Source organism: Rhododendron vialii, chromosome 9a, assembly GCF_030253575.1.
Source record: "Rhododendron vialii isolate Sample 1 chromosome 9a, ASM3025357v1".
NCBI lineage: Eukaryota > Viridiplantae > Streptophyta > Magnoliopsida > Ericales > Ericaceae > Rhododendron > Rhododendron vialii.
This window is the reverse complement of record NC_080565.1, coordinates 34985992-35010215: the sequence shown is the minus strand read 5'-3', so window position 1 is coordinate 35010215 and position 24224 is coordinate 34985992. Positions and strand designations below refer to the sequence as shown.

The following is a 24224-nucleotide window of genomic DNA, read 5'->3' as shown; positions in this document are numbered from 1 at the left end:
TACATATTCCCCCTTTTGTTATGTTGCTTCCAAACGGTGTTAACTCTGCTAGTAGAGTGACAGAACTACCCTTTGTTATACTGCCCCCTACAAAACCACTCACCCTCGCCACCAAAACTGGATTTTGATTAATATTGGACATTGGTGAAGCTGTGATTTTGCTTCTATTCAGAAAAAACAAAAGCCAACAAAGAGTGAAAAACTATTCATTTTATTTGCCTGTCTCAAAATCAATATACAAAATTCGTCCGTATTCCTGACATGGTATCGTCAACATTCAAGCATTTCTGATTCGGAGAAACCCATACAGATGGGGTGAAATCACACCAAAACCACAATTCCTCACAAAGATTGTACACAGATTCTCACTCTTGTATCCTACAATAGCTATATGATTTTACCCATCTTGGAAAAATTAGTCAATGCTCCCGGGAATGGCTATGTGGCGTTCCGGTGTCCCTAACCACTATACAAATCATGCAGATTCACGACTAAGTCTAGTAACCCCACATGATGGTGTGGTAGCTAGTGGTCCTGGGGCTTCAAGTAGTCAATGCCCCAGGAGTAATTACTACAGTAGTTTACTCTTTACTTCCTATTCAAAACAAGAGCGAGATTACGGAGCTCCTCAAATGCATGCATTGTTTCTGCATCAAATCCTCCAGCAAACTGTAACAACCAGGAAACAAAGTGGGTTTAATCCAACAGTATAGATAAGTCGATTCACAAGTTTAGAAACCATATATGCTTAATGAGGTTCCCAAAAAGAAAGTAGTCCAAAGAGAATTGTTTCAGGATTTGGTGCTTAAAAGACAGTTCTAAGAGGTTTGAATTTCTCTAAAACTTCTTTCACAGTTTTTTTTTTTTTTGTGCGTGCGGAAAATTACTCATTTGTGAGAATACATTTTCATATTCTTGAAAACCACCCTGCTCAACAATGGAAAAAGATACAAAAAGAATGAGTGCTCTTGTTTCTAGAAACTGGCTGAATTATCCTTTTATAATCAGATGTCCTAGGTCAGGTGCACGTAACATAAAAAAAAAAATGGATGACAATCTTATATAACAAACCTGATGTATTCGGAAGGCAAATCTCACGCCCTGAAGTAGCATATAATCCATAGCAGAATCCTTTTCCGATGCTCCCTTGGCCTGAAGCTCCATAGCTACCCGCTTCATGTACTTCTTTGCCAATTTAACAGAGCCCATCTTTATCTGCAAAGAACTAGTAACTTCAGTGATCTCCAAAACAAATTAGTCCTGTGCGATAAAATGGAAACACTACAGAAAACAAGCAACGTGGAGAGGATCAAGCCCAGCAAGCATCGGTAAATGGAACCAACAGTGACATTGTCTAAGATCAAACTTACAAAGAAATCAAAGATGAGACAAACAGCCTGTATGCTAAGAATTAGGCACTCAAAAAGAATCATTACAGCTGATGGAAGGTTTGCCATAAATAAGATGCCTTGTCTTTCTCTTTTCAATTCTGTTCCCTACTTATCACAATGATCCCCCATGTAATGATCCAAAATATCATATAACAAGTCTGCAAAACTTGATCATCCTCCTTTTCTGAGCCAAGAAAAGACCCCAAAAAAAAACCCTTCTAAACTAAACTGACTGGCCAGGCAAATTAGTGCAAACAAGTGGTATTGGTTAGATAGATCTTTCTTCTCCAGTCTGCTATATGGACTGAATAATCCTCCAGTACGTAAAGCTTAGCCAGCCAACTGTTGTTCAATACTAGGCATCCTCATTTTTATAGATAGCTCATGAAATTTGCAAATCAATAGTGGCATATGATAAGCGTACCTTGCTAACAATTCCATTGTCAAGCATCCAATCTGTGGGAATTTGGAACCCCTTGCAATGACACATTAATGATTCTCTAACCCGGAGATGGTTATAAACAGTTCGCTCCATCCTGAAAATGGAAAGGAGATGTTCATGGAAAATTTGAAAAACTAGCATGTACTTCAGAAAGTGTTAAAGAATCAGGTTCTTACTTCTCGGATAAATTGACCATTCTCTTTAGTGCAATATCACATGGCAACTTGGGATCATCTTGATAATTAGAAACTTCATTCTCCAATTTTTTGAAATCCCTAAACGCAAACGCTGCCTCTCTCAGCGTGTCAGCTTTCTTTTCTGGCCAATCGAAGTGCCTAAGGACTGCCCTTTCATCCACCTTCAAGGCAAAAAAGGCTGGTAAGCATAATAGCACTCTGCATACATCTGTGTTACATATTAAGTATATAATGACACCAATAGCTCCATGGTTCCATTTATCTCTAAACCATATAAGGAACATAACCCAACATTCACACTCATAACTGCCCTAAAAAGATGACTCAAAAGACTGATTAACAGGAAATTAATGTCTTGTTTACCAGTTACAGATGGCACTCTTGTTGCAAATCCCTCTCAAATAAGCATTACATACTCAATTCTAAAATATGGGGGCAAGATATGTCATAGACTCATAATAAAATAATGAAGAATGGTGGTAACAATAAACTTACAAGGAAACAAAGTTCATCATCAAGCCACTTCACAAATGCCACTACATCCTCAATGTCCTGATAAACTGCATTGTTGACTTCCCTGATCAGGTAGTTTACAAATTCTCCTTGAGTCTCAACATCCGCCTTTATCTATACGAAGGAAAAAAGTTATGCAATTGGAACGTACTTTCATAGCAAATGAAAATATAAATTGCAACATTGGGAGTTCATTTGCTCCCGTCTCCAACTGATATCCTATAGATTGTGAGAAAAGGGAAAGCAACTTTAGAACTTGAAAAACGGAATTGAATTCATCTCTTTTCGTTTGTCACTTCAACAACCAACAAAGCACTAATCTGAAAAATACATCTTTGTATCACTATCCTTTGAACAATAGCATGACAGTGAGCATTATTGAAGGAACAAAGAAGTCACAAGCACTTACAGCAATCAGATGTGAAGATCTATTCTCAATTTCCCCAATCATGTTACTCCGAACATTTGCAACATCTGGTCCTTCGATAATCCCTCCACTTAAAGAATCTTTTCTGGAGTCTCTCTTCATGAGTGAATGGTAGAACTCAACTACTTCTGGGGCTCGCTGCACCACTCCCGTGGTCCCTCTGGTTGCAAAATTAGGAGGCGGCAGTGGGGGAGGGGGTGGAGGAGGCGGTGGTGGAATTTGAGTTGCACCATCGTCTTTACAACCACTCAATACAGTACACGAAGGCCTTGGAGGAGGATTAGGAACACGCAATGCCCGTTTCGCAACATCCAAAGAAGATGTTAACTTAGTAATTTCTTGGAAGTTGCTTAAAATTTGAGGCTTTTGAACTACATCCGATTCCAAACCATACTTTTGAGTAGCTAGTGTCTCTACCTCCTTTTCAATTTCCTTAACGCAAATAAAACCATTAGATTGCCTCCATTTACTCAGCATGTCTTCTGCAAAGAATTTTGATCCACTTATGGAGTGTCTTCTTCTTGGACTATGTGAGTCAACCCAACTTTTATCTATGGCATCGTTATCTAGGCATTCCATACTAGACAGATCTTCTTCAGTAATAGGCCATTTCTTCAACTTCTTAATCAGGCTGAATCTCTCAGCACTGCTAGATTCCGAGATTTCTTCAGTATGAAAAGAAGGCATGTTAAGGGATTTGCTACTCTCATTCGAGTTGGGGCTTGATGCCTTATCAGAACCCATGGTTGAGCTATGGTGCAACTCATTTCGCAAGCACGAATTTACCCATCTCAGGTAGACAAGCTCCTCCACCTCATTTAATCTGCTCAGTTGGAGACCTTCAACTTGTTTACTCAAGTCTTCATTTGTAAGTCTTAGTAAAGTAGCCTCGGCTTTTATCTTTGCGACATTCTCATTCTCATTCTAAGAAGTACGTAAAAACAGGTCAAAACAAGTCAATGATAAATAACTAAACTATATTGCCTACCCTAATATATCTCTAAACCCTGTGCAGTTGCTGAGATAATGAGAATCAGAGTTTTACCACTCAAAAAAATGGTTTCTTTTCCATAAAATCACAGCAGAAAACAAGTTACAAAAACCATCAACCAAAGAAGTTTTTGACTACTGTTTCACATACCGATTATGTACCAAACAACCTTGACACTTTAGGAATACAAAACCAGATATGCAATGCAATCAACTTCACTTAATGGCACTAAGCCCCTAGTATTGACTATAATTGATTTGAGCTATCCATATTTCAAACCAAACAACAACAAAAACACGTGGCTAGATTTTGAATTCATTTAGGTCCTGCTTTTTCTGAGCAAGCAATATAAAGAGTAAAAGAACAGAATTAAGCTGGGAAAATGGGAAATTTAACATATGAGATTGTGATACTACCTCGGAAACTTTTGAAGGAGTGGCCACCCGGGATTCCATAGATGAAAGTCTACAAGAAAGATTCCTCTTCTGAAGTTGGAGCTCCTTGTTCAGCCGCCTCAACTCGACAACCTCCATCTCAAGATTATGTGAAGAAGCTGGTGCATTTGGAACTTCAGTTTCAATACCAGAAGTTAGAGATACCAATTGTTGAGTTAGGCTTACTTTATCTGATTCTAGCAACCCAACTTTACTAACAAGGCTGTCAACTTCTCCCTTCTTCAACTCTAGCTCTCTTTCAAGGTCCAAAACCTTAGGGTTCCTCTTACATTCGGACAGTTCGGCTTGCAACTTGAATTCCCTCTCCTTTGATTCTTGGAGCAAGTTTCTCAGATGGTCTAGTTCAAGAAACATATCACGGGACCCGGAATGATTTGTCCTGTTGGTATTAATTGTGCTGAGATGAGCTTGTGTAGCACGGGCAGAACAAGACAAATCACCAACAAGAGACCTTTTGACCCTTGAATGTGAAAGCAAAAATGGGTTTTTCTGGTTTGGTATGTCTGAGCTTGTGAGGGGCATTTTCTTGGTTGCAACAGTAGAGGTCTGTGACTTGGTTTTCTTATCCGCTGAAAACCCTTTAACGATTTGCGAACCCCAAGAAGACCGTGGCTTTGAGAAATTGCTGTTGGATTTTGCATTGTTTCCCTTTGGTATCTGATTTTGATCAGAAAACTTTGGTGCTTTTGCTCGATTCTCAGATGGGTTTTCTTCTTTCATTGTGAATAAAGCTATTAACTTTGAACAAACTTCAAACCACAGCTAGGAAACCAGTACTGTTTTCAATACCTAAATTTGTTCAAGATGAACTATATGGGGGGCTATGCTTTGAAAAACTCTCAGATGGGTTTTCTTCTTTCATTGTGAATAAAGCTCTTAACTTTGAACAACCTTCAAACCACAGCTAGGAAACCAGTACTGTTTTCAATACCTAAATTTGTTCAAGATGAACTATATGGGGGGCTATGCTTTGAAAAACTCTCAGATGGGTTTTCTTCTTTCATTGTGAATAAAGCTCTTAACTTTGAACAACCTTCAAACCACAGCTAGGAAACCAGTACTGTTTTCAATACCTAAATTTGTTCAAGATGAACTCTATGGGGGGCTATGCTTTGAAAAACTTACCAGAATAATTGATCGTGCATCACAGCATTCAATCTCTAAAACCCACAAGATTGCAAACAACTTCAAGCTCTAAAACCCATAAAACTGAGATTTCTCAGAAACTCAATACTTCAAGAATCTGAAAGGTTTAAAACCCACAGCAATGGATTTTCACAGGAACCCTAATTTCAAAATTTGCAAGCCCTGCAAAACACTGGGAAATTAACACAACCAACTAGAAGAAAGTTGTGAATCTTGTGATTGAATTATTTGGAGCTGTGAAGATGCTTCACTTCACTCCCACGAAGCAAAATGGGCAAGAAACGCAACACAAGTCGTTCCCAACCAGTCTAAAAGGAAGAAAATGGTGAGATAATGATGTTGATGTCTTTACAGATTCCCTGAGTGTCATTACTCACAGTCACAGAGGGAGACGAGGGTGGAGCTGGGAAAGTATAAAGTACAGTACGATATTCTGAGATGTGTGAGAAAAGTGGCAGCTTTGCATGCTTTTTTTTTCTTTTCTGGGTGCCATTTTGAATTTTTGAAATTTGAATGTGTGAGAGAAAACGGTACTCTAATCCTATAGAGCTGCATGCTTGTATCCATTGCAAGATCAACGCTCCTAACCACGAGGACAATCTGTGCATAGATTGTGTATAGATTTTGTTGTGAAATCATTACGAGTTTCACAAAAATAATTTAAGCCGTTCATTAAATGTAAAATATTTTTTTAAGGTTCTTCATGAAAAATCAGCTCAATCCAATACTTATAGGTGCTCAAGCCAACCATTTGATTATGAAAAGTTAGATGATTTGATCGAGCATCTATAAATATCGGATTGATCTGATTTTTTGCGGAATCCATAGAAAAATATTTTATATTTAATGAATGGCTCAAATTATTTGAGTGGGACCGTGGTGTAGTCCACAACAAAATCTGTGCACAATTTGTCTATGTGGAAAGAATGTTTCAAGATAAAAGAAAAAAAAAATACTCTTATCATATATTGGGCCTATTCCTTTGCTTTTTACCACGGAGTATATCCAAGTAGATAAAAAACATTCTATTCGATTCCTATATATGTAAGAATTTTAACAAATTATTATTTTTAATGAGAAATCTGAAACAGTATCTGGTATCACATTAGTACCGGTATATATCATACCAGTAAAAAAATGTTACCATATTCGGTACGATATTCAAAACTTTGCTTTTGTGCAAGTGTGCAACAAGCCATAGATATAAGAGTACAGACATTTTTGTGTACTTTTGAAATTTAGGGTCACTTTTGCCTAAATTATTTTTTCAATATTTTGTTTTGTTTCACTTTTCTAGTTTTATTGTATCTATGTAAAATTTCGTCTTAAAAAATTATGACCAAAAAAAAAAAAAGGTACACTAAATGCGAAATTCTCAAAACGTTGTTTTTATTGTCGTCATCTCGAAACTTTTACCAATTTCGCTATAGTTTTATACTTTTCAATTTCTCTCGTCTTTACGAATGATTACTCTACAAATTTTTGAAGAGAAATCTTAAAACAGATTATTAAAAGATATAACACTGACCGTCTTTAAGAAAAATTAATTTAAGCCAAACTTATTCTTAAATTACTACAATCAGTTTGGTTACACAACCAAAGAAATTGCACTTAAGTGTGAATTCTTATTTTTTGAATTAAATTTGATGTATTGTGAGCAAATAATCTGTCTCGTAAAACATAAAATAAGTATTTAAAAAATAAGAACCTTGGCGGAACGGGGCCTAAGTTGAGAAAAATGATTTTTAGCTAACACATTTACATTAACTCCTTTAGAAAATATAACTTCTACAAGCAGATGCATAACTAATCAAATCAATTTATCATACTCCCGAATTCATCATAATTTCTACAAGATATATGAACAGTATCACAATTGTATTACAGTATAAAATTTTATGTAAATTATTGTACTGCTACGATTTGTATTGATTTTCTGTGACATAGAATTACCATAGGATGAATTTATCAAATCAAACACAACAAAAATTGATCATACATGACAATGTCACTGTCACGTTGCAAGAATATGGTAAATACATTGATCCATCAGATTGATAAAATCATAAAAACTGTGTGCACTACATTTCTTGTGACCATGTTCTCCTAGTTGCGAAACCCCGACTCAACATACTTACGATTCCTCCTTAAGCAATAAAGCAGTAGTATACATCTAAAACAAAAAAAACGCAGTTGTCTTTGTATGAAAGTCAACCTAATCCTTCTTGGTCGGTTTCATGCGATTGATACATTGTGAATCTGAATCGTCTATTTTACTTTTCATGGTCAGTTTCATGGAAAGTTTTCATGTATTGTACTACATTTTTGCTCCTTTTAAGCGTCCATCGAAAACCGTGGGTAAATGACACGGCAGTGCATGCACGAATGTGTTCTGAGACTAACATAAAACTTTACCCATGCACGAATGTGTTTAGAAACCTGAGGGGAGGTTTCTATAATTGTCAGAAACTTCAGGAGAGGTAAGTGAAATTTACCCTTGACATTTTTGTCTTTAGACCTAGTTTGGCTTAAATAAGCCATTTGGCTTAATTTTTGTCCTTATTCGTTTTTTCGCATTTGTCGGTCTCGAGTAAAGTTGTTGTAAATTATTGATTCATCTCGTTAAAACTAATACTGATCCCAAAAAATATGACAAAAAGCTAAACAACAACATAAGAAAAGCATATAATATTGAAAATATATGTTTTGGGTTTGCCTTGGCGTGACCTCTATTATTCAAAAGCTAAAGTTTGGGGAGAATGAGTTGTTTATAACATAAACACAAAATGAGTCTGAAAAATACCCTTTCGGCAAAAAATACCAAAATAAATCTAGGGAGAAGACACCCTCGTGTGAGAAGAAATTGGATTCGGTGTCTCTATTTTTACTTTATAGAGTTCTCTTGGTCTAGGAACACTCTAATCCCATGCATTCGAAAAAATGAAAAGATACAAAAAAAAAATAAAATAAAATAAAATCAAGGTAAAATAAATCCGTGTAAATAAAATTTTAAAAAATAAATGTTTAATGAATGCCGCTCAAAAGTTCACTTAGATTACTACTATTTTCCAACCAAAAAGAGAGAAAAATATTACAAAGTGAATTTGATATGAGTTACATTTTATGTGGTCAATATGGTTAATATTGTTGGGGCAAAAAATGAGTAACTGGTGGAAGTTATTTTTTGTGCATGTGATTGAAGGTTACAGAAGGATTGAGGGCAATATTGGTACATCCGAAGTGGTAACTGAGGGGGAAATTTGTATATTGTTAGCAAAAGCAAGGGAGGGAAGAGTTATTTCAGAAACCTCAGGGGAGGTTAGTGAAATTTATCCCAAATTTTGTTTGTTTTGGTCTCGTGCACCTGAAATTACACCCAAGCTGGAGCTGGCCCGGCCCGGCCCGACCAGAAACCACAAAACAGCTTTCTCCCTCCGAGACTCCTCTCTCAGTCACTCCCTCTCTCTCTCTCTCTCTCTCTCTCTCTGCGTGTGTGTGTGTGACTCGCCTCTCCCACCCTCAGCCCTCACAAACACGCCATCTCGACCGGTAAGACAAAATATACGATTGCATGTATGTATATTTCGTATTTCGAGAAAACAATTTTTGATCATCAGAGCATGCCAGTGGTTTTATTCAATCTCTTTATTCATTTAATTGGTATTTTTTTTTTTCCTCTTCGTTTCGAGTACCATAGGCAATGGTGGCGTTGGATCATTGGTCCCTTTGCTGTCTTTCCATTTACTAGAAATCCAGAGGCCATTGTTACAAATAATATAAGAAAGACAGGTGAAGTGCCTTGTAGAAACCTGACTACGCAGCAATGAAATATTTTTTTTTGTGTGATCTGTGTGGATGTATTTTGAGATAAATGATTGTTCCAAAACCCGGATGCTTGGTTGTTAGTAAAACCCTAGAAATGTGGAACTTAGGCACGTAAAATATTTCCTCAAGGGGGGGCGTATCTGAAGAAGCAAGAGCTATTGGAATTAGATTTTGGAAAGATGGGAAGGCTTTTAGTGTTTATAACGTGTTTTTTTTTTTTTTTTTTTTGTGCTTGTTTGTTAAAGATGAATGTATGCAATGGGCACCGTTTACAGAGTTTATTTTGTTTCCCGGTGTCGAAGAGGTTCTATCAGCTGAAAGACTTGTTATAACTCATGACCCATAATCTTCTAACTCATTCCTATATGGTTGAATTAAGATAGAAGTTGAACGACATAGGTTTTCCATGGGAATTCAAAGCCACACGACACACGCAGTGGCGAAAAAATTATCTTGATTGCAGTATCAGATAGAGCTGTACTTAATTGCATTGGCAAAATCCACATGAGGATTTTATAGTCGGTTGTTTAGAGTAACTTTTTCTTGCCACAATATTTCCAAGGGGTTTAAGTGGCTGTAGTTCCCTTATCAAACAGGTTATTTTGGTGCAAAATTGATAGTACATTAACAAGGTGGTCCATTAGTTCAGATTTGTCACTCTGCTTGTATAACTGAAGGTTGGAGTTTTGTTGGTAGACAATACAACTGAAGAGCATGAGTTCGGCGACTATGACCAGTGATTTATCATCAGAGATGGAGGTGGATGCTTTTAGGCGCCTCTTTCCTCTACGGTTTCATGAGCGCCATCTTCAAGAATCCATACGCCCTGATGCTCGGCCACTTGGAAAAGCTAGAGATACATCAGTTGCTCTTGGTTAGTTCTGTTGTGTATACTCACTTAAATGTTGTACGTTTCGCCACTCATGTGGGGCTTGCTAACCATCTATGATATAGGAGCTGTTGCATCTGCTGATGGGTCGGCCCTTGCCAAGATAGGTTGCACTGTAAGTTCTTTTTGCCCATTGCGTGATCTATCCTGTCATACATACATGAAGAAACACAAGGAAACTCCTGCCCACCCAAAACGATGAATAAGGTTTCCTTAAGTTGAGATAAGTTGTTTCATGGAGTTCTGATGTAATATCTACTGAATAAAGTATGGATAGTACGCTCTTTGTAATTATTGGTCATGCTTTTTATGTCCTTTGTTTGTGTGCAGACCATGTTGGCTGCCATTAAGATGGAAGTCATGACCCCTACTACAGAGTCAGCAGACGAGGGCTGTATAGGTTTACCACCACCGACTGCATATAATCTTTGATAATTTCCTACCCTTATCCATATTTGTACATTGAGTGCCAATGCGTGATATTGTTTTGTTCACAGCTATTGATTTCCACATGCCTCCAATTTGTTCCCCAATTGTTAGGCCTGGCAGGCCGGCCGAGGCAGCACCGGTTATTTCGAAGCAGTTATCTGACACTATCTTAAGGCATGTCAGTATGTTTCGTTATATTTTTTTCTTTGGTTTACCTCCCTCGCCCCCTTTGGAAGACTATCGAAAAGGGGGAACAAAAAGTAGTAGAATTTCTCGGTTAGAGTTTGGGCGTTGTCCTGTTCTGAATTTCATACTATTTTTTAATGCGGAAGCTTTGCCATTTTTAATGCATATGCATTTTTGTGAGTCTTGTGTATTATGCACACTTTATGGGAAAGGAAGTTTGATCCCTTTTTTTCCAAAAACTTGAAGCTTGATAGTGTTCTAGCTAGTTTACCAAATTTCGTGTGTCGTGATGCAGAGGTGTTTTTTGCAAAACTTTTCTCCTTTGCATGTGTGGAAGCTCTATTGTCATCAAACTTAGCGGAACGATCAGTCATAGTAGTCTTGCAATGCCCCAGATATTATAATGGATTGAAACTGCATGAACTTTCTCAGCAGCTATTGGTTCTTTCCGCATCAAGTGTGAATAACAGCCTTCTAGGTCTAGGAGGACACCACGATTATCATTTCATATGAAGAGTACTTCTTGATGGTCATTGGCTGTGTCATTAGATCTTTTCTGGTGAAATTTAGTATAAACACCTGAATTTTTGTTAAACGAAACTATGGTAATTTTAGTTTATGTAATCAACTCGAGTATACACTGTAAGTGGGACAATGTGTTAAGTACCTGTTTCCCTATTGCAGCTTCTCAGAATCTGTTTGACTTTTGGGATTTTATGCACATATTTTTCTTTATATTCTGTCCTACAGTAGAGCGTGTGAGTTTCAGTGCAGTAGTCAAACACCAATGATTTCCGACTTTTAGTGATTTGACACTGCTTTTTTAAAGCTTTGTTAATTATTAATACGCATGTCTTTTACTGACTAATTGTATGTGTGGTTATAGTTCTGGCATGATTAACTTGAAGGAGCTATCATTGGTCAGTGGTAAAGCTGCTTGGATGGCCTACCTGGTAATGTTTTCCTGAGGCTTGAAATCTCTATCTCAGGCTGCTCAGCTATATAAATTGAGCAAGCTACAAAGCATCTAGCTTTTCAATATTTGGCTTTTTATCTTGAGTTTAAAATGTGAATTGGGTTATCCATTGATAGATGGCATTCAACAAGACTGTCAATGACCTTTTTCTTTTCCCTGTATCTCGTGATGTCAAATTGTTAATAAAACATGGATTTCACTTCTCATTTATTTTTGTCATGGTCAATGACATCATTTATTTTGTTCGTGCAGGATATATACTGTTTGGATGCTGATGGAGCTCTTTTTGATGCTGCATTGCTTTCAGCAGTTGCTGCCTTTTCTCACTGTAAGATTCACATATTGTTCTTCTTGTGCGCATCTTTTGTGCTGGTGGTGGGCCAGCCAGCTAACACCCAGATAAAAGCGTCTGACTTGCATATAATCCTACTACTAACTCCAAACTTAGACCACCAAAAGCAAGGCAAAGAGAGTAGCCACGTAAGGCTTGCCTCATATCGAGAAGATTTCTTGATGCTATTCTAGGAGCACAAGGAGCTCCACAGGCCCAATTGACTTCAGACAATTGGACTCGAAAACTAGGTAGCTGAAGCTCAATGGGCTTCCAACTTCAATAGTTCTTTTCTTAGTTGTACAAAGTGGGATTGGGGTGGGAGCAGGGGAGTGAGGGCTCATGGCGGAGTGCAGGATTGGGAGACCCTATAGGAGTGTTTGGGTAATTTATCTATAAATATATGGAAGAATTTACTTGTGCATGCTCGTAGTTGCAGTTTATCAACATATGTTATATTAGGATCAAAATTTTGTTGATACAGGATTTTAGAACAAATTTGAGTTGATTTCTATGGTTGTAGATATGTGACTTGACTAAGGTTCTTTATTTCCCCTCTCACCTCCTCTCTCTCAAGTGTATGCAAATAGCAGTGCAAATTAAGAAAGAACACCGGGGCCATCAGCCAAGATCTTCAACCCCGATGAAGTGCAAGAACTTATGAGGAATAATTGTAGCAATAACTTGGTCTCTGGAGCCAAGGATATGAACATTAAGAACTGAATCATTCCCCCAAATGATAATGCTACCAATCCCACTAGCCCCGCAGTCCCCAAAGGGTTGTATCGAAGGAGAGATGCCTTGAAGTTGACGTACTTGTGAAAGTTGAACTGCCCAACTTTGGTGTCCAAATACCCACCAAATCTACATTGTTTTCAGCCAACAATCTGGAAACTCGTTGTTTGAAGGGTATTAAGGCCCCTTGTATTCTATGGAGTTATATTCAAGGCTTTCGACCACCCTTAGATGCAGCAGCTAAATTCTTGTAATTAGTGATAAGCCGAGGAGATGCAGCTTTACATTTCTTCCTGCCTTTCCTCACTTTCTTATCTATCCATGCCAATGTAATTTTTCAGTGGGGTAAAATTGGATGCCTGATAATGTTTAGCTTGACAATGCGCTTTTCTTTCTGTTTCCCGAATTTGTTGTATATTGTGTAGACTGTTGTTAAAAATTGGTAGCTCGTGTGTGAATTGTAATAATTCGAGATTCTGCATATGCATTTCTATTGAAAGCATGTATGACATTGCTCTTCTGATTCTCTTCGCATGTGATGATAATAAGTTTGGGTTGTTTCATGATTCCAAAGTTCACTAGTTATGACTACACTTATTTATTGTAATAACTCTTATACGGAGTACTTAATTCAGATGGTTCACGGGTAGTCTGGTACCAGTTTTTGTGCCAGTTTGTTTACCTTTGGCTTTTTGTATATAGTGCAAATCCCAGTGGTTTCTCTGAATGATGATGGAAGAGTAGTAGTAGTTTCTAATGAAGAAGGGGAGAAGTTGGAAAAGGAGCCAGTGAATAAAGAGAAGAGGAAGCTCAAGCTGAGCAGCATTCCTTTCTCTTTGACATGTGTACTCCACAAGAATTACATTCTGGCTGACCCCACAGCAGAAGAAGAGTCCGTCATGGAAACTCTTCTAACCGTGGTATTGGATTCATCTTTTCAACTTGTGTCTCTTTACAAGCCTGGAGGACCAGTTCTCGCACACACATCAGTGATCCAGGTGAGTTGCACATTTTTATATGAACACTGTGTTCTGTCATGTCATGGTTTTTACGAGGCTCCTGTAAATATACCAAATATGGTTGTGTCGAAAATGTGAGCTTTGAAGTTTGAAAAGAAACTCAGGAGCTTCATAGTTTTGGAGAGATTTTGTACTTAATCTGTGTTTTGTATACATGTTGAAGTTGTTTGGAGTATAAATGGTTTTGTACTTGAAAGTTGCATTTCTATCATACTAAGGCCAGCAACTGATTATTGTTCAGTGATCCAATCTGTTAATGATGATAGTAGTAGTTTTGGTTGAAGTCAGAGGCCATCCTACCAGGTTCATAGAAACTTCTTTATTAAATAATTTTGTTTCTATTTTTTCCGGTAAAATTTCATGCTGACTTGAATTCTAAAAATTTACTACAGATTCGTAAATATGCGATGCTTTGTGACACATCATAGCAACACCACATATAAATACAAGTGACATTGTTCTGTCTGCTAATGACAAAGGTATATGTTGCAGGACTGTGTTGCTTTAACAAGACAAAGATTGAAAGAACTTCAGAAAATTTTGAATGAAGCCGTTTCCGATATGGAGGTGGACTAGAGGTTTACAAATATTTTGCCCCGCAGATGGCAGCAACAAATCGGAAGCTACTTTATATTCATATGATTCTTATCCGATGTTGTATGCTTCTGAGGTGATGTTAGTGAATTTAGGAAACGATTCTGAGGCAGCATAACAGCATAAGTCATTCAATTTCTGTTGCGTATGTGGGAAGACTAATTCTCATAGCAGTTTTACCACTGAGAGCTCGGAAATTGTAACGACACAAATTTTGGCCTCGTTTAAATTGTTAATTTACCAATTTGGGTTGAAATTTGGAACTAACGTGTAGATTTAACTTTTCGGTTTAAAGTAGCTACCGACAGATTCGGAACTGAAGTGTAGGTGGAATCTCTTTTCGTAGCCAATCGTTTTGAGGGCATTTTGTCATTTGCGTGTGGTGGACAAATCTAAACTCCTGTTATTGTTTGTGAACTCTGACGTTATGACGAGTTTTAAGACTGTCCAGTCACTTTTATGGACCTATTCCTAACATTTGAATAACAGTATAGTAATGTCACTTGATTTTTTGGTGAAATGGAATGCATTGTTAGTTGAATATATATAGGAAGAGAGACGTCAGGGACTAGAGGTGCATGGTACCATTTGGGGTCCCATGAGAAATATCCGAACGTGTTCGGTTTTGGATTTCAAAACCTCTCTTTAGGCACGGTTTTTAATAAGTTTTTCTTCCTCTAAAATCTTACCCAAAGAAACCCGATTCAAATCCTTCTCACTGGAAGACCAGTTCGGCTGCCATGCCCCAATCTGATTTGGGGGCATGGATGCTCCAAAATTATGGAATGGGACGACACGGACGGCTCAGATTTGATCCAAATTCCTATTGATTTGGACCGTCCATTGATTGGATTAAAATTTCTAACCGTCCATTGTCGAGATGGACGATTCGGATATGCTCTATAGGAGATGTATGGCGCCAATCCCTCTCCGTCCTCTGTCATTTACATTTTGCAGCCATTCCTTTCCAAATGTGCACCTGCATTTTTTATTTTTGTCTTCCTCTTATTTTCTCCTAGTTTTTAAAAGTTTGCATCAAGTTTTTTTCCCCCCTCTTACACTATCCTATGTTTTAGATGTTGCGTGAAAATTTTATTTTTTGCATTCTACCTGTTTTATATAACTTCACATGTAAAAAAATTAATATAATGGTAAAATGTTTTTACACAAAAGTACAATTTTTTTAATTTTATTATTCGGAAACATGAAAATGTTGGATACCTCATTAAAAAAGAATCCAATGCCCCTCTGAGCCCACTCTGATGATCATAACATCTTGTTATATAGCTCGTTAAGAACATCAAGTACGTAAAAAACTATGTTTATGGGATATCAATTGATATGTTTTCGAATATAATTATGCTAGAAAATAAGATTAAGAAACACTGAATCAGAACCTATTTCGTTTAACAGAGCATGTTTACAAAATGTAAACCAATGGATACCCAATGAAAATGACTTATTTGTGTGGTTGATGTTATGATATCTAATAAGTAAACGATCTCTATTGTTAAAGCAGCTTGAGAAAGTCCCACAAATTGTTGATCAAAACCCTCCAGTAATTAGAGAGGATCCTGTTCCATTAAAACATCGGTCACTGTCATGCTTGTCATTTTCAGTTTTTTAAAATACTAACAGAAGATGGCGGAGGGACTGCATTGAATTGAAAATCAAACCTAATTAATAAACATAAATATTATTCTGACCAAAATTAAAATCTTTCGAAAACTGTAGGTGCCAATGGTGTCATTTACCCAAAAGTAAAAGGAAAGAGAGTCGAGGGGGGAGTTTGAAGGAAAAAGGGAAAAGGGAGGGCTTAACGTGTAAATATAGGGGGAAAAAGGTGGCCTTTACTAATCAAGGGAATGGAAAGATGAGCAAAAATTGCCTTAAAGTGTGGTTTGTTGTTGCTGGTCATGGTCAAAATTCCCCAAAACCTCCCAAAGGAATGCTTTATAAATTTAGAAAACAGAAACAGAAAACCCCAAAACCAAAGGGGGAAGGAAGGGTCAAGTACAGTGTATAATCTCTTCCTCTTTCTTTAGAACCAAGAAACATCCATACACAACCCCTCCCTCCCCCCTCTCTACACAGATCTGTCAATTATTTTTCCAGAAAAAAAAAACCCAGATTTTCTAAGTAATCAAGTAATGGGTATTTGACCATGAAAGCAATTCAAAGGTCTCATATAAAGGGCTGGACAAGCATCGAGGTTCATACCAGAGGTATGTCAGAAATCCCTTCCCCCTCCATTTATACAAATAATATCTGGGTATGTACATGTATTCTCTTTAAATTTACCAGCTTTATTTGATTTCCTTCTATGATTCCATGTAGTGCATTTTCCTCCATGTTTCATGCATTAGTTTTGGAAAAATATTTATTGTGTTTGTAATTTTTATATGTACAGATTTCTGTTTTGGAAGTTTGTGACGTGGGTTTGGAAATTGAGGGGAAACTAGGAGGGAAAGTAGGGTGTGGGTGTTTTCTTTAAAATAGCAATGAACAATTCAGTTGCTGGATTTGGGTGATAATATGTGAGAGGGATGGTGACAACTTCATTGAGGAAAATTATAACCCCCTGTTGGAAGCCTTCTGTCCAGTCTGAAGGTGAAAATAGCAGCAGAGGCAGGGACGCGGGTGGTCGGGTTGATGGATTGTGGTGGTATAAGGATTCTGGGGAACATATTAATGGGGAATTTTCAATGGCGGTAATACAAGCCAACAATACATTGGAAGATCAAAGCCAACTTGAGTCGGGGCCAATGAGTTCGATTGAATCGGGTCCTCAAGGGACATTCGTTGGAATATACGATGGCCATGGTGGTGCAGAAGCAGCTCGGTTCATTAATAAGCACCTTTTCGACAATATCAAGAGTATGTTTCCTATCTGCTACCTACATTATGTGGAGTAATTGTGAGTAAATTCATGTTAAACCAACTCCAAATGTGTAAAGAACACTTGGGCGAGGGTGTGAGATATTGGACATTTATGGAACAAACATGTATATAATAACTGGTGTCCCCATAATACTATGCATAAAGCATCATGATGCAAACAATGCTTTATGTCTCTTCTTAAGGACTATTTTGTATTGTAGACATGGGAAGCAGATGAATTGGACAAATATCCGTACCCAAGTTCATGTAAAATAGCCTAAATAGGGATAGATCCTTTCTGCAATGCATTTTGTTTTCATATAGTATTTATGCTACACATCGCTAGAAGTTCTGTTTACACTTTACCTGTGATACTTTACCCATCTCCGCTGAGCCAGTTTGTTATTAGTTTTTGTCTGTTGGCAACACAATTTTTTGAATTTATTTTCCATACGTTGGCACAATGATGACTTCTGCTTTGCCAATCTGTTTAATTGCCTTCTGTGGCTCACATTTGAGCTCCAGAGGATATTTACTCTTAGTTTTGATGTTAGAGATCATTTTCATGAGTGGGAACCCATAGGCTTTAAAATTGGAAAGCAGATGTTTTTAGGAGCTTTCAAGTTTAAAGTTGCTCTAGTAAGTTTGAGCATATTCTTATTGCAATGATCTTATCTATAGCAACAAGTTTAGCTTTAGTATTGTTCTGTGGCAATGATTTTTGTTTAGGGATACAAGTTTCAGAATATTCCTTTAAGTCTTTGAATTTGAGAATCTCAAATGCTTTAAAGAGGAAAAGTACTAATAATTAGAGGGTCATGCAGTATAGTTGAGAAAATTTGCTGATTGTTCAGACTAGATATAGAGCGTTCTACCTTTCTGGAAAATTTCAATAAAGTTTAAGGCTTTTTTGTCAATAGGAATGAATATCAAAAAAGGAAAAGAAATGTGGTCTGCCTCCTAGATTCTTGAAATTTAAGCTTAAATTGTTGACCATCATTGTGTGTCAAAACAAGTCATTTTTAGTGTCTGGATAAGTTTGGAAACTAGTTTGAAAATTTGGGCGAATAAATAGTAGGATAGGATAGGATTTTCTCCAAAGTTCGATGAATCATGTAATTTATATAATTTTGACAAAAAAAGCTCATTTAAAAGGAAAATAATTAATGTAGCATTTCCTAATTATATTTCCTTTGTCTCTCATTTCCCTTTTTCAAGGTGGTTCTTGTACTAATCTAGTGTCTCTTCATTGGCAGATGATGACTTTTGTTGAGCCAATTTGTTAGCAATCTTCTATCACTCACATTTGACCTCCAAGAGTGTTTACTCTTAGTTTAGCTTAGAGGTCATTTTCAGGAATGAGAATCCATAGGCTTTCAAGAAAAAGTAAAAGTGGACATTTGGACCTTGTAAAGCTGCTCTATTAAGTTGGAGCATATTCTTATTCCAATGATAATATCTATAGCAACAAGTTGGGCTTTGGTATTGTGCCTGTGGGGAATAATGTGTGTTTAGGGCCATTTTTTTGTTTGTGTGTACGAGTGTGGGAATCTTCACTTGAAATTTTGAATGTAATCTTAACCGTTAGAAAAATGGAAGGCATGCCTCATAAGTAGAGGGTCATGCAGTATGGCTAGGGAGGTTATTGAATCAAGCGCGTGATGGAATTTTGTTTGCCAATATGATTGTTTTTAACGGCGAAATAAGTGAAGATACGATGACCTGCCTCCTACATCATGGAAATTTAGGTTTAAACTCTTGACCATCCTAGGGTATCAAAAAAGTTCTTTCTGAGTATCTTTCTTCATTGACCTGGAAAAGTAATAGAACTGTTTAGGAAGCATGTTCTAATTCTATCTCCGTCCTCTCTCATTTCCCTTTTCCCTAGTCTTGAAGATAGCTAATGCATATGTTACTGACTTGACAGCTATTCATGGTGCAGAGTTCACAACAGAGAACCAGGAGATATCAGAGGATGTTATAAACAAAGCTTTTTTGGCTACGGAAGAGCAGTTCCTTTCTGTAGTAAAGAAGCAATGGCTGAGTACACCACAACTTGCTTCTGTGGGGTCGTGTTGTTTGGTGGGGATAATTTGTGGTGGACTGCTGTACATTGCAAATGCAGGAGATTCTCGTGCGGTATTGGGGAGACTCGAGAAGGAAGTGAATTACGTTGAAGCTATTCAATTATCATCTGAGCACAACGCAAACTTGGAATCTGTGAGAGAGGAATTGCACATATTGCATCCCAATGACCCACAGATTGTTGTCTTAAAGCACAAGGTTTGGCGTGTAAAGGGTATTATCCAGGTGATTCCTTATTCTTTATTTATTTTTGTGCATCTTATTCTTTTGTATGGATTTGTTATGTCAAGTGCTCTGTGGACCCGTTGGTTTGACCGAATATGAGCATCTCTTAGGATAAATAAACCACTAAAGTGCGACTATAATACCATGGATTGTGGTGTTATTAATCCCATCACTAGTAGTCATATGGAAGTACATATTCTATGGATTTTATTCCTTCACTAATAGTCCCCTCAAACAAATGGATCTGTTGTATTTTCCCGGATTTTGAACTCGTACATGATAGTCAGTGCGGATATGCAGCATGGGTTTATAGTGTATGAACTATGAAGTGCAATTTACAAACTATTCATGAATTGCAATAGTTTGTTTATGTCCCACACAATTTGGGTTTAAAACTTATATTTTTCAAACTAATTGTTTATGTTCTTTCGTTTGGTTAGACAAATATTTATTTGGTTTCATTATTTCTTGTCACTGGATTAAAAACAACCTCAATATTGTCATACACTTTACTCGAATAATTTCCTTTTTTTTCTTAAGTTTTGTTTTCAACAATTTTCATCTTACGTGAGACGGTATTATAGGACACATAACTGAGATTACATCACAACCCTTGGACCTTGAATTTAGTTGTGAGAAGTACATTCTATAGGGACTCTGTGAGCAGATGGAACTACTGTGGGGAACTCTACAGTGGATCGTATTACGTCAAACTCTTTAATTGAGCATTTAATTGTAGACATAATGAGTAAGCTTTGATGAATTCAGGAATGTATTTGAGGGAAGTCAGTGGTTATGTTTTAATTGTATGTGATATAGCACATCCTTCTTAATCAGTGAAGTCGGGAATTTAGTTTATGTGCATAACCAGATTTGTGAGCTTGATGAGGGAGGTGATTTTGATTTATGCTTCTTTCAGGAAATCCAGAGAACTTTGTTAGCAAATTTCCTTATGTGTTTTAGTCTGCTAAGAGAGTTGGAACATTTTTTGCAGGTTTCAAGATCCATTGGTGATGCCTATTTGAAGAATTCAGAGTTTAACAGAGAACCTCTACTGCCAAAGTTTAGACTGCCCGAACCCTTTGACAAGCCAATCCTAAAAGCTGAACCATGCATACTAGTGCACAAGCTATACCCGGAAGATCGATTTCTTATATTTGCATCTGATGGCCTGTGGGAGCATCTTGGCAATCAAGAGGCAGTTGACATTGTCCACAACTGCCCTCGTAACGTAGGTTTATCAATTTGTATTGTTTAGTTCCTTTTACTATTGTGATGATTGTGCTCTAAGAAGAACAGATACGGAAACGGAACACGAATACAGATACTTGCAAGGGGCATGATAATTCTACGAAAATGACACGATGGTGGCCAGAACAAAAAAAAATAAAAATCTTTTAGTTGTTATTCATGCTAAGATTGTATCCATAACCATACTAATTATACATCAGTATCTATTACTCAACAAATATTTTAATTTCGGATCTTAGAAACTTAGAATTGACCCCTGCCGTTTTTTTCACAATTGAGATGTGTCTCACTTGAGACACACCGTTGTTGTCCTTGTTGGAGCTTGTCCCACATTGATTAATTATAACCTCCAAAGCTAGTATATGAGCCTTGGCGGCCTCTCCACTCATAGCCAATTGGTTTTGCGTTGGACACTTTAAGAGCTAGACTTTCGGAGAATTTTGGACAAGACTCTCTTTGATTGATTGGCCCGTTGTTTGTGCCTTAAGTGCACCTTGCTTCGTTGTGATACCTATTTTATGGATTGGTTGTTTACCTCTCCACGTGCGGGTTGGGGGTCGCACGTGCGGGGGAGTGTTGGAGGTTGTCCCACATTGATTAATTATAACCTCCAAAGCTAGTATATGAGACTGGGCAGCCTCTCCACTAATAGCCAATTGGTTTTGAATTGGATGTTTTAACAGTCCTCGTCCATTGCCTAGAACTAATAGGAAAAGGTGGACATGCCACTTGACATGCGTCCCATCCGTATCCCCGCATGTCCTTGGCGTCCCCTTAGGTTCACCGGTTCTTCATAGACTCTGCTTCTAATCAACAAGAAACACTGATCTTCAGTGCTATCTACCACTGCATCTTATGTCCTATTTCTATTCTGGCCTTCTGTGTAAAAAGCTACACACAATTCTGTGGTTACACGTTTATATTCGACTGCAAACAATTTTGCATATTATGATGATTTCTGAATTTATTAATTGAAGTTTCTTGAATTCACACTAATATTCCCTATGGGTGCAGGGTATTGCCAGGAGACTTGTCAAAGCTGCACTAAGGGAAGCAGCAAAGAAAAGGGAAATGAGATACTCTGACCTGAAAGATCTCGATCGTGGGCTGAGAAGACATTTTCACGACGATATCACCGTTATAGTGTTGTTTCTAGACTGCCATCTGATTAGTCGCAGTTACTACCGGGGGCCTACTATTTCAATCAGAGGAAGTGAAGGTGTTCCTGCAGATGCCAAAGCTTAGTTCAAGAGGTTCTTAACATACATTACTAAAACCCAGTCTCTCTTATGTGTTTTAAGATTTCCTTTTTTATTTTTGGTCATTTTCGCTTATACAACAGAGGACTAAACGAAAGTATCTATGTATAGCTGGTGCTTCTTGAATAGGACTTGCCCCATGGGGATCTCATATGATGGTAGAGTTTATGATTGAGCCAGGGAAAAACTGTCCCTTGATTGGCACATGAAACTGGAAAAATAATAAGCTACCATTTATAACAGATACGGGTTTTACCGCACCGCACTGTTGGGAGTCTTTCGGTTACACATGACGAGTCTTTGAGATGATGTTGTTTCAGATATTAGAGATCACGGTGAAATAATTGAGATTGATTTTTGTGAACTGCTACTGCTAGAATCTCTCTGAACATGTCTACTTTTTGATGTATAAGAACTCACCTGAATAGCACCAACTTTCACTGTTTTTATGCTACCTCTGGTATTAGGCATAAGTTCTTCACTTAGTTCTGTAGTTTAACCACATCCTTCTTTGTTTTTTCTTTACTTAGTGGTAGTGTTTTCCTGGCCAACCACTAAACACAGTAAGAAAATCTCCTCTAATTTAGTTCTACTTGGGTCCTATGTTGATGATCCAAACTATTGATATGTGTTCGGAACATGTTTACGTTATTTTCATATTCCACATCATAAACGTGTTTCAAAAACATATTAATGGGTATCTGATGAACATGATTTTTTCTCGAGAAGTTCGAAAAGATGAACGGTTCCGATCATGCAAGTAGGGTCGGTGAGGGCGCACAAATGCCTCCCGTGTCCCATGCTTCCAAACCTCTCTCCTCCGTGTCCCGTGGTTCCAAACCTCTCTTCTATCCTCTCCTCTCCTTTTTGTGGACCTGGGTTGGGACCCTTTCTCATAGATTGGCGAGACCTCCCGTATCTCTCCTGCATTTTTGGCTTGACCACCACCAACTTGTGGTGGATCGGGTGACTGGCAGCACTCTACGGCGATTATGAAAACTAATGGTGACAACAGGCTCTGTTTTTTCGGGCAACGGTGGAGGTAGCCACAACGATGATAACTGACGACGAGTAAATGCTTAAAAAGATTTGGAAGTTCATTATGATCGCATGTCCAAGAGATTTTTATCTTCTAAACGGAATGGATGATGTCTATCTGAAGCAAGCCTTTATAAATTCTCTTCCTAAGCCATTAGGAAATGAGACATGGCAATTGCTTCAGACGAAAGGAATGATGCTGAATACAACCTCTAAAGCTTGACGTTTATCCTTACTGCTTCCGATACCATTCCTAGGAGCAGAATGGTGGTTTTCAACACCGTAACTTTTTCTTTTTTCCTTATGCTTTCTTAGCTTGTGTAGGTTTTCTTTTTAGCGGACTTAGAGAAGTATAGTTGTCTTTACTAATGCTTGCGGAAGAACGAGATCCAGATGGAATCAGAACTGTTGATTTGTTTCAGATGGCTACTCTAGTCAATGGGATGTTTCATTTTTCAGCCTCCGTAAACCTGCTCACAACTAGTAGGTGAAAGCAGCATGGGCTTCTGGGTTTTGTATTCCTATCCTGAAAACCTTTCTGAGATTCTTCCGAGTAGGTCGGAAGAACCACCACCAATCTTTCAGGCCAGCACTTTGACCTTTGTATCATCACCCTATCACTAGAGTTCCATGCGGCTCGAATCAATTGGCAGGATTCGAACCCTGATCCACAATCCACAATGACAGATACATGATGATAACGCGGTTTTGTTCTCCAAAAAAGCAAGAAAAACGTAAATAGATTTGAGTTCCTCCTTGGGCTGGCCTAAAGACGGCACACGAAGCTTTGATCACAAGTCATTACATTGTCTATTCAGCCAAGAATTGCTTCGAACTGGGTTTCCAAAAGCATGGGTTGCCAGAAGTGTACTTTTCCAGCTCATTCCATTTCTTGCTATATTCCACGTCCATTGCAATTGATGTACCCTTTGCTATGTAT

The 24224-nt window shown here is 37.7% G+C and overlaps 3 protein-coding genes and 1 long non-coding RNA gene across 8 annotated transcripts in view; 2 read left to right on the top strand and 2 right to left on the bottom strand.

The window, feature by feature from the left end:
* Window positions 1–7722, bottom strand: part of LOC131300519 (uncharacterized) — a 28350-nt gene extending 20628 nt beyond the window's left edge. The window contains exon 1 of the long non-coding RNA XR_009190980.1: window positions 7645–7722. This is a non-coding gene — a long non-coding RNA (uncharacterized LOC131300519). The remainder of the gene's footprint in view (window positions 1–7644) is intronic.
* LOC131300517 (protein CHUP1, chloroplastic-like) lies at window positions 196–6026 on the bottom strand. The gene is made up of 8 exons (XM_058326412.1): window positions 5542–6026; window positions 4378–5178; window positions 2953–3894; window positions 2526–2657; window positions 2010–2191; window positions 1816–1927; window positions 1072–1215; window positions 196–669 (listed from the first exon to the last, which is right to left on the bottom strand). The coding sequence occupies exons 2-8, from the start codon at window positions 5134–5136 to the stop codon at window positions 589–591; spliced, it is 2352 nt and encodes a 783-aa protein (XP_058182395.1). The 5' UTR covers window positions 5137–5178; window positions 5542–6026; the 3' UTR covers window positions 196–588.
* A 1231-nt stretch (window positions 7723–8953) lies between the features above and the next one.
* On the top strand, window positions 8954–14867 carry LOC131300515 (uncharacterized). 3 transcript variants are annotated; one of them, XM_058326405.1, is made up of 9 exons: window positions 8954–9111; window positions 10084–10261; window positions 10342–10391; window positions 10607–10676; window positions 10774–10879; window positions 11778–11844; window positions 12120–12195; window positions 13636–13931; window positions 14445–14867. In XM_058326405.1, the coding sequence occupies exons 2-9, from the start codon at window positions 10102–10104 to the stop codon at window positions 14526–14528; spliced, it is 909 nt and encodes a 302-aa protein (XP_058182388.1). In that variant the 5' UTR covers window positions 8954–9111; window positions 10084–10101; the 3' UTR covers window positions 14529–14867. The 3 variants fall into 3 exon arrangements, with proteins under 3 accessions (XP_058182388.1, XP_058182389.1, XP_058182390.1); XM_058326406.1 differs by having other exon boundaries at window positions 8958–9111; window positions 10065–10261; XM_058326407.1 differs by lacking the exon at window positions 8954–9111 and having other exon boundaries at window positions 10045–10261.
* Window positions 14868–16433: 1566 nt separating this feature from the next.
* LOC131300512 (probable protein phosphatase 2C 38) lies at window positions 16434–22506 on the top strand. 3 transcript variants are annotated; one of them, XM_058326403.1, is made up of 5 exons: window positions 16434–16771; window positions 16957–17423; window positions 19369–19736; window positions 20731–20967; window positions 22002–22506. In XM_058326403.1, exons 2-5 carry the CDS (start codon window positions 17093–17095, stop codon window positions 22230–22232), a joined length of 1167 nt encoding a protein of 388 aa, XP_058182386.1. In that variant the 5' UTR covers window positions 16434–16771; window positions 16957–17092; the 3' UTR covers window positions 22233–22506. The 3 variants fall into 3 exon arrangements, with proteins under 3 accessions (XP_058182386.1, XP_058182384.1, XP_058182385.1); XM_058326401.1 differs by having other exon boundaries at window positions 19354–19736; XM_058326402.1 differs by lacking the exon at window positions 16434–16771 and adding an exon at window positions 16798–16818 and having other exon boundaries at window positions 19354–19736.
* The last annotated feature ends 1718 nt before the right edge of the window (window positions 22507–24224 follow it).

Bases quoted from the DNA above. Each gene is read 5' to 3' on its own strand.
- LOC131300517 (XM_058326412.1), bottom strand. From the start codon at position 5,136: ATGAAAGAAGAAAACCCATCTGAGAATCGAGCAAAAGCACCAAAGTTT. The intron at 3,895-4,377 runs GTAGTATCACAA...CGTACTTCTTAG, and splicing joins CTCCTTCAAAAGTTTCCGAG to AATGAGAATGAGAATGTCGC. The intron at 2,658-2,952 runs GTAAGTGCTTGT...TCCTTCGTATAG, and splicing joins GATCTTCACATCTGATTGCT to ATAAAGGCGGATGTTGAGAC.
- LOC131300515 (XM_058326405.1), top strand. From the start codon at position 10,102: ATGAGTTCGGCGACTATGACCAGTGATTTATCATCAGAGATGGAGGTG. The intron at 10,262-10,341 runs GTTAGTTCTGTT...TCTATGATATAG, and splicing joins AGATACATCAGTTGCTCTTG to GAGCTGTTGCATCTGCTGAT. The intron at 13,932-14,444 runs GTGAGTTGCACA...TATATGTTGCAG, and splicing joins CACACACATCAGTGATCCAG to GACTGTGTTGCTTTAACAAG.
- LOC131300512 (XM_058326401.1), top strand. From the start codon at position 17,093: ATGGTGACAACTTCATTGAGGAAAATTATAACCCCCTGTTGGAAGCCT. The intron at 17,424-19,353 runs GTATGTTTCCTA...CTGACTTGACAG, and splicing joins CCTTTTCGACAATATCAAGA to CTATTCATGGTGCAGAGTTC. The intron at 20,968-22,001 runs GTAGGTTTATCA...CTATGGGTGCAG, and splicing joins TCCACAACTGCCCTCGTAAC to GGTATTGCCAGGAGACTTGT.